Source organism: Microtus oregoni, unplaced genomic scaffold (assembly GCF_018167655.1).
Source record: "Microtus oregoni isolate MIOR12 unplaced genomic scaffold, Mior012 000086F_ref0000336, whole genome shotgun sequence".
Taxonomy (NCBI): Eukaryota; Metazoa; Chordata; class Mammalia; order Rodentia; family Cricetidae; genus Microtus; species Microtus oregoni.
In genome coordinates this window covers 5,058,650-5,072,743 of record NW_024544552.1, presented here as the reverse complement: position 1 = coordinate 5,072,743, position 14,094 = coordinate 5,058,650, and the positions used below count along the sequence as shown (strand labels likewise).

General features: G+C 41.1%; 1 protein-coding gene across 3 annotated transcripts in view; it reads right to left on the bottom strand.

The window, feature by feature from the left end:
* Positions 1 to 4,263: 4,263 nt before the first annotated feature.
* LOC121442110 (UDP-N-acetylhexosamine pyrophosphorylase) overlaps positions 4,264 to 14,094 on the bottom strand; it is a 35,840-nt gene continuing 26,009 nt past the window's right edge. Inside the window, exons 8-11 of one of the 3 annotated variants that reach the window (XM_041643589.1) lie at positions 13,226 to 13,414; positions 12,157 to 12,204; positions 6,507 to 6,573; positions 4,264 to 4,848 (exon numbers count right to left, since the gene is read on the bottom strand). In XM_041643589.1, the coding sequence (XP_041499523.1) occupies positions 4,756 to 4,848; positions 6,507 to 6,573; positions 12,157 to 12,204; positions 13,226 to 13,414 (397 nt within the window). In that variant the 3' untranslated portion in view covers positions 4,264 to 4,755. Of the gene's footprint in view, positions 4,849 to 6,506; positions 6,574 to 12,156; positions 12,208 to 13,225; positions 13,415 to 14,094 lie in introns of all 3 variants that reach the window. The other 2 variants (XM_041643588.1, XM_041643590.1) reach the window with 2 other exon arrangements.

Here is a 14,094-nt window from a genome sequence, read left to right as displayed (position 1 = left end):
AGGAACCCTTCCCCTGAAACAATTAGATTCACCTAAATATATAGCCTGATTCCCTCAAATGTTATTAATTATTCCCAGAAGTGCTCTGCTGTTATACACACACACACACACACACACACACACACACCCCTTCCTAATAACAAGGAAATGTCACCAAGCCCAGGAATAACTGACCTTCAGCTGATGTTGTATATACCTTGTCAAGATTCCTACTACTTCATAGTAGCCCAAGTATATGGCCCGGGGGCAGCCATCTGGCCACATAGTCTGGCCCTTTTCTTGTGTTATAATCCATCCCAACTAAGACCGAAGGTCAAAGCTTGCCAACTCGCCTTTTCCTCGAACTAATGATAGTGAAGTTCACCCTTCTTTCTATCTTGACTTTCCCATTTCCTCTTGAGCACACAGAGCTTAACTCTTGTAAAACACAATTGATTCCTCCTATTCTTTGAAAGGCTTTAGATTGTACTCAACATTTTCTGAAAGCTATTTGGATTGGACTGTGTGGCAAGATTTTAGAGTCAGAAGACTTGTGTTTTAATCTCTACTCTTCCGTATACTAGTAATGAAATTTGACTCCATCTTTGATCAATGAATTATAATGCATGAAAGAAAAATGCATGAGAAGATGCTTTTCTTCTTAATTGAGGCATAGCTTCAAAGAATAAGCACAAATATTAACTGTTTGGCTTTAGGATTTGATTTTTTTTTCTGTGCATGTCTCCATGACCACTGCCTGAGTACAGAGTATTTATAAAACCCGGAAAGTTCCCTGTGCTCCTTGTCAGCTGATATCCCTTTATAGGACTTTGCTCCTCTGCTTTTTCTACCATGAATTCATTTTGCCAATTCTTGATCACTGTATATTTGGAATAATGTCATTGTAAAGAGATAAAGATTTCTCCTTAGTTCTCTCAAATGAGAGAATTCAGTCAAAATTTGGAGACAATTTAAACATAAACTTATCTAAGTGGCACTAGTACATCCCAGAGTATGGAGCAGGCTGGCACAGAGGCATTAGTATCCCACTAACCTGTGTTGTAAACTTTAAAGTTCATATGTAGTTCATACATAGCAGGTGCCAGACATTTACTTTCTTGTTAGAACTTAATGCTCTAAGCCCAACTTATTAAGCATCTATGTTCCCACAGTGATGAGTGGATGCTAATTTTGTGTCAACTTTATTAGGCTACAGAAAGCCTAGAGAGCTGGTCAAATATTCTTTCCCAGTGTCTCTAAAGATGCTCGGGGAGGTGAGGGAAGGAGGAATGGAAGGCATTAGCATCTGAAACTCTGAATCAGTACACAGTAAAGATCTCTCTCATTCATGTGGGAACTACGGAGGGTATGACGGGACAAAAAGGCTGAGGAAGCATGCATTTACTATTTGAGGTGGAACAGCCATCTTCTCTGGTCCAGGTCATTGGCATTCCCTGTTCTCAACTCCTCACATCATGGGTTTTCCAGCTTGGCTTTGGATTGGAATTATAGCACTGGCTTTCTCAGACTTCAAGCTTACAGTCAGCAGGTCACAGAAGTTAGCTTCCACATCCTCATGACAGCCCATCCCCCTCCTCTCTTGTCAGTCTCCTCTGAGTGGTTTCTGAAGAATTCTTGCTGCTAAACTCCAGTTGATGATGATCAATCACTTCGCTCTAGTTGAACTTTCTTCTAGCACTGAGTTATCTATCTTTCTAGGTATTACTTGAATTTTCTTTTCTTTTTTTTTTTTTTTTTTTGGTTTTTTCGAGACAGGATTTCTCTGTGGTTTTGGAGCCTGTCCTGCAACTAGCTCTTGTAGACCAGGCTGGTCTCGAACTCACAGAGATTCGCCTGCCTCTGCCTCCCGAGTGCTGGGATTAAAGGCGTGCACCACCACCCCCGGCCTTGAATTTTTTTTCAATTAAATGAAAACTGGGATGGTTTTTCTGTTGTTGTCTCTGTGTAGCTCTAGCTGTCCTGGGAGCTGGGATTAAAGGTGTATACCATCCACCACTGCCCAAAAAAATGAACACAGTTCAAGAATGGACTCTGTACTGTATTTTTTTTATGCCTCTGTAGTGCTAGATGTGATGGGCACTTACACCTCATTGACTGATGCATGCATCAATGCTCGGGGTGCTTTTCCTAAAAATAAATAAATAAATAAATAAATAAATAAATAAATAAAATGGGGCTGCAAGTCAGGCCATAGTGACGCATGCCTTTAATCCCAGCATTCAGGAGGCAGAGGCAGACAGATCTCTGTCAAAGGTCAGCCTTCTCTACAGAGTGAATTCCAGGATAGCCGGAACTATAACATAAAAAAACCATGTCTCAAAAAATAAAAATAAGAAATAAATAAAAATGGAGCTGCAGAGGTGTGAACAAGAATCCCGAGAAAGCCAGCTGAGCAGCCAAAGTTGGTGGGCTAATTAGAATTTCAGTGGTGTGGAAGCGTTGGAATGGTACAGGTCATGGCATTACAACTTTCTTATCTATCTTGCAGATGGCCATTCCTCACCCACCTGTTTCAGGTCTAACATCCCGTGACTAACAGATTTTTTTAAAAAATACCTTTGGGATCTATTAACCTAACAAAACCCTACTCTTACCAAACAAGAGGATGGATGCATGCGGCTCACAACTGAGATTTCTGATTCATTTTCATCTTCAGAGTATTTGAAAGGCACCTTGATTTACAACTGTCTTTATTGTTACAATAAAAACCTCATAAATACTTCCACATTGGAACATGGAATTTGGGGTAATCTAAATCTGTATTTCCGAGATGCGATCACTCATATTCGGCTCCAGAATAAACTGTCTTAAGACCTTTGAAGTAGAAGTTGTCTTACATCAACAGACTGAATTGCAAAACCACCCATCTCAGGCAGCAGAAAATCAGAATCCAGAGCTAGTGCGACGGCTGTATTTCAGTTACTCTTATGCTATGCATGTTTTTCCCGCCTCACCAGCAGAACCGAGGCCAGACTCTGCAGCAATTGAGTCATTAGGAAGAAATGCTAGGATAAGCTGGGGCTAGAAATAATACCTCCCAAAGCTAGGAACTTATCTTCAGGCCTAGCAATGGAGATCAGGATTGGCAATCCTTCTGTTGTCTTCCACTGGATGCATGGAACACACCCACAAGCTTCATTTGTGCACTGTTACTACCAACCAAGTTATCATAGTGTGATCTAAGTGGTCTATTTAAGTAACTATTAAGTCTCATGTAAATTCTGTGCTATTGCCAAATGATTCCAATTCTCAGCCCACAAATCTCTTGAAAAACTGAATAGACCGGTGTTGTTGAAACAGGAAATATGCTAGATATGCTATTTGGGCCTTACTTTAAAAAAAAAAAAAAGCATAGGCTCTGTAAAAAAAAAAAATGACATTTAACGCTGGGTGGTGGTGGCGCATGCCTTTAACCCCAGCACTTGGGAGGCAGAGGCAGGTGGATCTCAGTGAGTCTGAGGCCAGCCTGGTCTACAGAATTAAGTTCTAGAACAGCCAGAGCTGTTACACAAATAAACCCTGTCTTGAAAACAAAAACATTTAAGGGTTCACATGGGGGGTCCATCTTATGATAGCTTATTGGAAAATAAAATGCGTTGGTCTCTAAATAGAATTTCTAGATGTTAATTTTTGTTTGAGACAGGGTTTCTCTCTGTAACAGCTTTGTAGCCCCACCTGCCACTGCTTCCCGAGGGCTGGGACGGAAAGTGTGCATCACCACTGCCTGGATGACGCTCAGTACGTTCATGCACGGTGAACTTTTAGACACGAAGACCCTTTCTTTATCAGCAACAATGACTTACTGCAGATTCACGTTTGCCTTTATTGTTCAGTCCTCTAACTTAATAAAATCAGAACCGCAGTGAGGAGCTTGCTAAGTTTTATGTGCTACAGAATACTGAGGGACAATAAAGTGAAGAACGTGTGTCTCAAACTTGAATATGGCATGCTAGCTGGACGAGCTGTGGCTGTGGGAACCTAGTCATCAGTTATCAATGGATCTACTTGATATGTTAGTACTACCCATCCCACCTGCCCAGCCAGGTACCAAAAAGGTCTCCTGACATGGCCATGTGCCCTTTGCAGTGGGTGGGGCAAAGAACATCTTTGTAGGGAGAAACTCTAAAGTGACAGAAGACAGAGTCCACAGTCAGCTGCCTGCTCAGCAAAGCTCCTTCTGAATCTGTTTGTATTTATGCATTATCTCCAAAGTTCAGCCAAGATTTGTATTTTGCTAATAGAAAGTTCAAATACAAATAACTCTCCAGAGACAAAAAGATAATTTTATTTTGCTGTCCAGTTATTTTCTTAAAAAACTTTAATGTCTGATAAAATAAAACAAAATTTTAGTACCATAGAAACCTTTTGAAATGTACAATGACTTATTATCACTATGTACAACTTCAAACAAATGCTTCCTGATCCAAGTGAAGTCATGCTCAACATCCGAAATAGAGTCAAGCTGAGGAAGCTTCCTGGATGGCCAATGTAAGACTTGGCTTGGAAGAACTTAACAGCTTATAGAGTTACAAAGTATAAATAAGACCTTCAATGAGTTGAGAATCATAACAATGCTGTCTGAAGTCCAGACAGCTGGTCTGGGAAGTTTGTATTGTTTACCAGATACCAGCAAGCAAAATGAAACTCTATGAATAATGTCCAAACTTCAGCCTTCCAGGAGAGGGAGGTCCCGCACGTTCACAGTTGGTCTATTAATAATAAAGGTTCCCCATATGACAGAGCTCACTTTAGGATTCATATGCCATTTTTCACCAGCTCATGAACTCCATTTTCATCGATGACTAAAGGTGCATGGAACTCTTTATCTGCCACATAACCTTCTAGCCCCTAAAAGGATTGAAAAGAAGCATAGTCAGAACAGTAGCAGGTGTTGCAGAATATTGCTTTAACTATGTAAATATGTGTTGCATTTGTTTATGTTGCAGAATACTGCTTTAACTATTTAAAGGTATGTTGCATTTGTTATGTAAAGATGTGTTGCTGTTTTACCTTGCCTGCCTAAGGCACCTGATTGGTCTAATAAAAAGCTGAACAGCCAATAGCAAGGCAGTAGAGGGATAGGTGGGGCTGGAGGGCAGAGAAAATAAGTAGGAGGAGCAAGGATAAGTAGGAGAAGGAAACTAAGAGGGAGGAAGAAGAGAACAAGGGAGGGAGAAAGAGGGAGAAGCTCAGGCCAGCCAGACACTGAGGAAGCAGTAAGAGTAGGACATACAGAATGAAAGAAAGGCAAAACATAGATGAAGAGAAACAAGTTAAGTTATAGGAGTTAGTGGGACAAGTATAAGCTAAGGCTGAGCACTGATAACTAGTAATAAGTCTCCGTGTCATGATTTGAGAGCTGGTTGGTGGCCCAGAAGAAAGCCTGCTACAAGTGGTCTTTGCCTCACGGCACTGGCCCGGTGGGTACACTATAGAGTTAAAGTATGAATCCCAAAAGTTGGCTGGAGAGAAAAAAATTAGAAGTCCACTTCACATACTTTCTAGGCTAGATATAATACCTGATAGATGGAAGCATAAGGTAAATACCCAAAAAATGTATTCAAATTTCTTTATATTTGGTTTGTGTTGTTTTGCTTTGTTTGTTTGCTTCACTAGTATGGCTGAAACCCAGAGCCTACACATACTTTCCAAGTGATTATAATGCAAGTTCTACATTTACTAAGATGTTAATCATTCATCCCACAATCGTCAGTAAAAACAGTTAATTTTCTAAGCAAGATGGTTATAAGAAACTCCAGGAAATTTATGCAACCAGAACAAGAGGGCACTTCAACCCCACAGGTCGGTAAGGTAGCAGTGCTAAGTGTATGAACAAAGCTGATAGGTATCTGGGGGAAGAAAACCGTAGACTGCATTTAAAAAGCAGCCAGGTGATTATAAAACACTTACTTTATTTTTAAAAGCCCACATAGACATTAATGGGCAGGTAAAAAATATTATATGTTATAGATTTCTGTTAATGGTAAGTAGTTCATTTATGGTATAGATCAGTGGTTCTCAACCTTCCTAAGGCTGTGAACCTCTAATCCAGTTACTCATGTTATTCTGTCACTACTTCATAACTGTAATCTTGCTGTTGTGAATAGTAATGTAAGCATCTGATCTGCAACATATGTGATATGTGATCCTCAAAGGGATCATGACCCACAGATAGAGACCACAGCAGAAGTTACCAAGCATTCAGAACAGACACAGGTCCTCCTGCTCCTTCCCTGGAGGAGTCCTCAGGAAAACACTGCATTCTCGGAAATAACTCTACTGCAACCTAGGGCAACACTAGATCCCTGCTTTTGTGAGGTTTTTTAAACTGGTAATAATACGTATTCACAGGGTACTAGCATGTGCCGTGGCATGATCCACCTGAGCTAATTAACATATAGACCTCTTCAAATACTCTTTCCACTTCTTGCTGGTGAAAACGTTTAGCTATCTGGAGAAACACAGTACTTTGTAAAAGAACAGAAGGAAAAGTGAAGTCAACTTACTTCTCCAGCATAGGAGATGAGAGGAGAGATTTCACACTGGATTGGCACATCGTTGGCATCTTTCAAGCTAAGAAAAAATACACATGCATGTTAAAGATTCTACTTCCCATGTTACTTGCTAGTATGAAAATAAGACCATAGCTTTCCTCTGAGAAGCTTGCAAGTTACAAAATTCTTGTTAAAGAATGAAACCCACCCTAAATTCCCCTAAGGTTAACACATTCTCATGGTCAGATACAAAATACTTGACCAAGTACCTATAATTCCTTCCAGCTCTTTATATATGACCCTCTTACACAATCTCATTTCCAGTTTCAGAAAGGTCGTTAAGAAAGGACTGCTGATAGACACATCTAAGTGCCAGGTGCACTGCTAGGTCTCTTAAGCCCTTCACATTTATTTTAATTCTCACAAAGCAAACTTGCAAGTCAGATCCTAATGCTAACAAACACTCTAGAGTTGCACGGTCCACACAGTTGGCCACAGAGCTACTTAAAATGAAAATATTCAAATTAGTGAGAATTTCAAACTTCAGTTTTTCAGTCATAATAATCCCATTTCAAGCACTCAGGAGCCACAAGTAGGTAATGACAACCAAATTGGACAGCACAGTTAGAAAACATTTCATTCCTTGTTCCATGGCTTTCCAGGACAAGATTTTCTCATACAATCTAAGTCTCCTATATTAGCTCAGTTCATTTACTGATATGTCTAAAAATACTTGTGTTACCAAAAATCCCTTTTAAAGTACTGAGCAGAAGAAAGTGTCAAGGCAAAGTCATCATCGGTCAATTCTCAGTCTGGTATCTACAGACATTTGTAATTCAGAATTCCTAGATAATCTAAGGTAAGTCAAGAGTGTTTTCCTTATAGTCAATCCTTGGAGAGCTGTGCTATTTGTTATCAAGAATCTTGCCAACAGTAGGTTCAGAATGTAGCTCAGCTGGTAGACTGCTTGCCTACCATGCGTGAGGCTCTGGGTTCAATCCCAGCACTGCATAAATCAAGCACTGGTACTACAGGTTTGCAATCCCAGCACTCGGGAGGTAGAGGAAGGAGATCCAGAAGGAGGCCAGTCTGGACCACAGAAGGATGTGATAATGGTAACCAGCAGTTCCCTAACTTGCCTGATCATCTGCTTAACAGGGGAAAACTACACCTGGTACTGGAAATTCAGCCAAACACCATCTAACACAGGGTAGTGAGGATGTGGAGCTTAGAGGAGAGCCAACCACCATTCTCTAAACACCACATTCCTAACTATATTCTAAACATCCACCCTTGTGCTCACAGGCAAGTACAGCTCTCACCCTCACCAAAGACCCTCTCTGTGCAACAGAAGGAAAGCACCACAGGGCACAACTCCGAGAAAAGAGAAGTGATGGTGGGGTGTCCTGCCGCACTTAATACATCTACAATAGGGCTCCAATACAAAGGAACACCTCGGAAGATGGGGCAGAAAGACTGTAAGAGCCAGACAAACAGGAAAAGTGCTATGAGATTGTCTCCTAGAAATGACAGGGAAGCTTCACACGTGATACCTCAACAACATGACTGCCTAAACACAAGCTGAAGAAAGAAGAAGTACACCACGCTAGCATGGAGGGGAGAAATCTCACCTGGCCCTACCCCTAGACCAGGAACTACAGGCAACAAAGGGATGCTGAGAGCTGGAGAAAAGTCTTCCCCAATACCAATACCAAGTGGTTGGCCCTGAAACCATATACACACAGGAGACACCAACAGACAGGGATAGAGCAGGTTGTATTTAGATTTAGATTATTTACATACATATATTAACAAGAGGCCATGATTTTGAGAGAAATCAAATGGGTATTGGGTATGAGGAAAGGGCTGAAGAGGGGAAAGGGAAGAGGAAAATGATGCAAGTATATTTTAATTTTAAAAATATAAAAACTTTGTTTCTTTTTGATTTTTTGATACAGAGTTTCTTTGTAGCTTTGGAGTCTGTCCTGAAACGCCCTCTGTAGACCAGTCTGGCATCAAATTCACAAAGATCCACCTGTCTCTGTCTCCCCAAGTACTGGGATTAAAAGCTTGCACCACCACTGCCCGGCAATAAAATAATTTTTAAAAAAGAGGTTTGAAAAAGAGAGGAAAGAGGGAGTGAGGGAGAGAGGGAGGAGGGAAGGAAGCCATATGAAACATGCTTGTAATCTCAGCACTTGAAGAAGCCAAGGGAAGTAGATCACTGAGTTGGAGGCCAACAAGGGCTGTATGGCAAGAGCTTCTCTCTTAAAAACAGAAAAGAGTCAGCCAACAGGAGACAGCACACGTAAAACCCTGCCACAAGCTACAGATCTCTCCTCTTCCAAGAATGAATTCTTGAGCCAGGCAGTGGTGGCGCACGCCTTTAATCCCAGCACTCGGGAGGCAGAGGCAGGCGGATCTCTGTGAGTTCGAGGCCAGCCTGGTCTACAAGAGCTAGTTCCGGGACAGGCTCCAAAGCTATAGAGAAACCCTGTCTCGAAAAACAAACAAACAAAAAAAAAAAAAAAAGAATGAATTCTCAAACTGTGGAAACATCAATAAAATCAGAGAGCTCCTAAGGCTAGTTGAGACCAGTCTTTCTCCAAGTAGGTCAACTGAGTATACCCCAGGCACTGTCTATTCCAATGCCCTGTATCCTGCTACTTCCACACAGAACAAGGTGCTATAGAATAATGGATTAATCCAAGTTATCCCAACTATGGTCCATCTGATCATACCCATCCTCAACAGTTTAGCCCAGGCCTCAACATCCCCTTGCCATCTCTACTCATTTCAGAGCGACTGCTGCTATTCATTGATAAACTAAATGAATTAGATACCTAGCGATCCCAAGACTAACGATGACTTAGGCCACATGGTCAGATCATAATCTCGTACTGCTGATAACATCTCTATATTTCTATGGATATGGGCCATGAATTCCAATAGGCTGTCAGAAATGATTATTTCTCCTGCATATGATGCTTCAGAACCTAGGAGACTGACAGCAGCTGCAGGCTGAACTTGCTGGACATATGACTACACCAACTCCAAAGGTAAACAACAGTCTAGAAAAGAGACACAGCCCCCCACATATGTGTCACAATCTTATGACAAGAGGACTAGCTCTGACCCTCTGGGGAAGCTCAGCCATACTAACCAAGTGGGGAAATGCAGGCCTATCACACTGATAAGATGCATAGAGCCAGTTCCATTTCATCCCCTGGAGTATTCAGTTATGATGAGAACGTGGTTGGAACCCAAGAAACAAATACATAACGGGTCTGAATATATAACTTCCGTTCTAGACCTGCAGTGGTAGCCCTTGCATCCAAATGGGACAAAACCAAGAAATTGGACTTCAACAGCTAAGGAGGAAAGACAGAAGTGGTCATCACCAAATATAGACTCCCAGCTTATAGGTGAAGCGGCCCAATTAACAAACTGGTCCCTAATTCTCTCACTAAGCAACCTCTTAGTAGCTAATAGTAAGTTAAGATGAAAAGTAAAAACATCTCTTCTGTCAGCTCTACATCCCTGCTTCCTTTCTTCCTAGTCTCTCCAAGCTGTTTCTTCTCTCTCTCACATGAAATATTTCCTTTTACTATCTCACTCTTTTCTTAACTTTTGTATCTATCACTGGGTTGTGCGTGTGCACCTCTATGTGTGTACATGTGCACGGGCAGGCTTCCCACAGTGCATATGTGGTGGTCAGAGGACAACAACTTTGTGGAACCCTTTATGTGGGTTAGGACATAAGACTTAGTGGCAAGTGCCTTTACCCACCCAGCCATCTCGATGGCCTTTTACATCTCATTTTCAAATAATCTTTCTGAACTCTCTGTAGGCATCTTTGGTACTAAAGATTTTTAGTAGTATTTTCTTATAAGCCCATGATGTCATTTGGTTTGATTATTCTAAAAAGAAAGAAAGGAAGGAAGGAAGGAAGGGAGAGAAAGAAAGAAAAGGCAATGGAAAGAAACATTTTTTAAAAAAATCCAAATAAGTTAATAATGTTGCTTTTAGCTACATCATTACAAAACTGTTTTTGTTTGGTTTGGTTATTTTGTTTTGTTTTTGTTTGGCTTGGTTTGCTTTTTCAAGACAGGGTTTCTCTGTGTAACAGCCCTGGCTGTCCTGGAACTAGTTCTTGTAGACCAAGCTGGCCTCAAATTCACAGAGCTCCACCTGCCTTCCAAGTGCTGGGATTAATGATATGGTGCCACCACCACCAGGCAAAACTGTTTCAGTTTTAAAGTAACACTATAGTTCAATAAGGAAACGCAGAGCAAAGCTATATTTCCTAAATTATGAAAGCAGTTTGTTTACATATTAAAAATAAAGGATGTGGCAGAACATGATAAAGGACTCTGTGCCCCAACTCCCACGGTGTAAGTGGCAACAGTCATCTATGACTCCCGGAAGAAACTAGACAGGTGTATAAGCTGAGATCCCTTTCTTGTCTACAGGGTCAGAGGCACAAGGCTCAGAGCCTTGCCCCCTGGGAAAACGAGTAGCAGGACGAGAGGCACCTGGCTGGGGAGCGTCCTCAAGAGTGGTCTGCTTCTGAGCCAGTGGCTCTGCTTCCACCTCCAGATTCTTTGCCCTGGACGTTGTTCTAAAACTACCTAAAAATCTTAAAATTCAAACCAAATCTAGCAACTTTTAAACATTTATTTTTTTTAGTTTGTACTTTATGTGTATAGGTAGTTTGTCTGCATAGATGTCTGTGCACCACGTGCTTGCCTGGTGCCCAGTGCTCAAGGAGCCTAGAAGGAGGTCTAAGACTCCTGGAGCTGTAGTTACAGAGAGTTCTGTACTGCTGAGAAATGAACCTGGGTTCTCTGTAAGAACAATCAGTGCTCTTAACCACTGAGCCATTTCTCCAGCCTCTAAATCTAATTAAAGGGCAGTAATAATACCAGCTGACCTTTTAGCTACAAAGATAATGGCAAAAATAATACAAAAACAAAAAAATCTCTTTAGTAACCAGATGAGAGGTTATATATACTAAGCTATAAAATGGACTGCTGATACTGAAAAAAAGATACATGATTTAGAATCAAAATAACTCACAATGATGAAAGCACAATTAGTATGTGGCCATAATCCCAGCACTTGAAGGCAGATAGAACAGACTTCTAGGCCAGCCTTGGCTATAAACCAAGACCCTTTCTCAAAACAATAACAAAGACAAAACGTGTGCAAATAAAATAAAAGAGGTCCCCTCCATATTAGAAGCTGTTGAACATCAGGAGCAGTCAGTCACCCTCCATATTGAAAGCGTATGTATTCAATTCAGGATAAAATCACTGCACAATGCTATTTTCACACAGCTTATGCTACTGGGCTCCAACTTTGTTCGCCCTGCCTGTCACCTGTCCTGGATCCCAACACCTGTAAACATGTCACTATGGGCTCAAACACCCGTGCTCAGATTCTTTAGTAAAGCATGCTCCCCACTTCCTGCATGCACCGATTCTGAGTTAGTGTTATCCAGATAGATACCTGCCACCAGGAAAGCAGCGCGCCCACACCAGAGCTTCAATCATCCCCCCTCCAGAACCCCAAAAGACAGAACACTAAACTACGATGCCAGTTAGTATGGAGAGAAGCACAGCCCCATCACCATGCACTGCAGGCAGGCTGGTATATTTACTTGTGATTGACATCAGCTGTGATGGTCTCAGACTTTCCATTTGTAGCACTGCTATGTAGGAATAAAAAGCATTAATGGGAATGGAAACAAATAATAACAATGAAATGGAGGTGCAAAATACACTTAACCAAATGGCATGCCCTTATGGTAAATCATAAATTGGGCTCTATAAACAGTCAAAAAATTAAATTAAAAAACCAAACTCAGTAATCAAAGATGAGCATGAGAATAATGTGACATGTCACAGAGCAAGCTTATTAACAAGGCAGACCTGCTGTAAGTGGCCTTGACTAAGAGACAACCAGGACCATTCCTTCTAGTAGATTCTGTAAGGGGACAGTGCACACCACTGCCCAGTGGCCCAATGTTTGAGGCTTTCTAACACTTTGGTGCATGCAGCAAGGATTTTACCTTTTATAAAAAAATTAAATGGCAAGATAACTCACCTAAATACAAAAACACAAAAGGTTTATAAAGGGATATTGTAGGTGCCAATGAGTTCTATTGTAAGATAAAGGATTTAGACTAAAAATGCTTTATATAAAATTGGAAAAGCTCCAAGTGCCTTTTTTCTTAGCCTCTGAAACCCACAACATTTCTAAAGCTTGTGTATCACTGAATGTAACTGGCATTTACTTCCCTTCACGGCACCTTCTCTAGTGTCACGGTAAGAGAATGCTGCAGACAGCCTGTAGTTGAGAAAGTTTTTGGTAAGTCTCAAAAATAGACAGGGCAGCAGAAACAACTTCTGTGACCCAGAATCAGCTATGTGACATAAAAAATACTATTGTCTGACCATTATTTAGTGGCAATTATTTCACTGATACAATGAGGACGCTTCAAAGTAGACAGACAAGATACTGAGAGCTCTCCAAGAGCTTCCTCTTAAGGAGAAATGAAGCTGACCTTCCCTTTGTAAAGGGGCAAAGCAGTGGTCACTTTTCGTCAGTAACTACCCACACAAAGGTATTTTAAAAATAAATAAACAAGAAAAGATCTTGGGATACATCAGGCAGGAGAAAGAAGTTCAAAGCAGTACACACATACAAAAGCAAAGACCGTAACTTACCGAGGAATTGCTGGGAGGCGAGAGCCATTTTCATCTATGAAATGTCCCCCAGCATTGAGGACCCAGCAATGATGAAGGGACATCAAAGCATGCCTTGCAGTTGTTGGGTTGTCCTTCCCATTCTGACTGTCTGCATTCTTGAGCGGAGAGAACTCATCTTCCCGTAACACTTCATACACCACAAACTTCCTAGAGTGGAGCCACGAGACTTCATTCATAGGAAATCAAACTACCCACACAGCCTGACTCCTCCCAGCATCCCAAGGCCTTCAGTGACTAGATTTCCAGTGATCGCAAACAGTGCTCATCACTAATAAAAAGAGAAATGGAACCTTTCTTTTCCACCGCAGAACGGAAACTCCTTTCCACAACACTCATTTTACATGAGATAGAAAAAAAATATGTAATGTCCAAGATCACATTAATTTCTATTTGGGGCAGATGAAAAGGGCCTTAGTAAAGCATATGGAAGCAGGAGGCTCACTCATAACCCAGCATTCAGGAGTAGAGATACAAAGACCTGGAGTTCAAGCACACCCTGGCTAGTACCCTGGCCTACATGAACCCTGTCTGCAAACAGAGGAAAAAGGGAAAGGAAAGGAAGGCACATGGTTGTATAAGAATGATCTTATACAACTAACTGTTTCTGCATTTTCATATTGGCCAAATTCTGAAACATATACCTCATTATGCAATGTGATCTTTATCTAGTCTAAAGAGTTCACTGAACACACACTTACAGGTGGACTTGGTGAAACAAAATTAGTCAACTATTTATATTACCCTCTTTCATCTCTGAGTAAAAAACAAACAGCTTTAACAACTTTGCAACAGATTTAGATAGTATACTTGATTATTGTTAATATTGT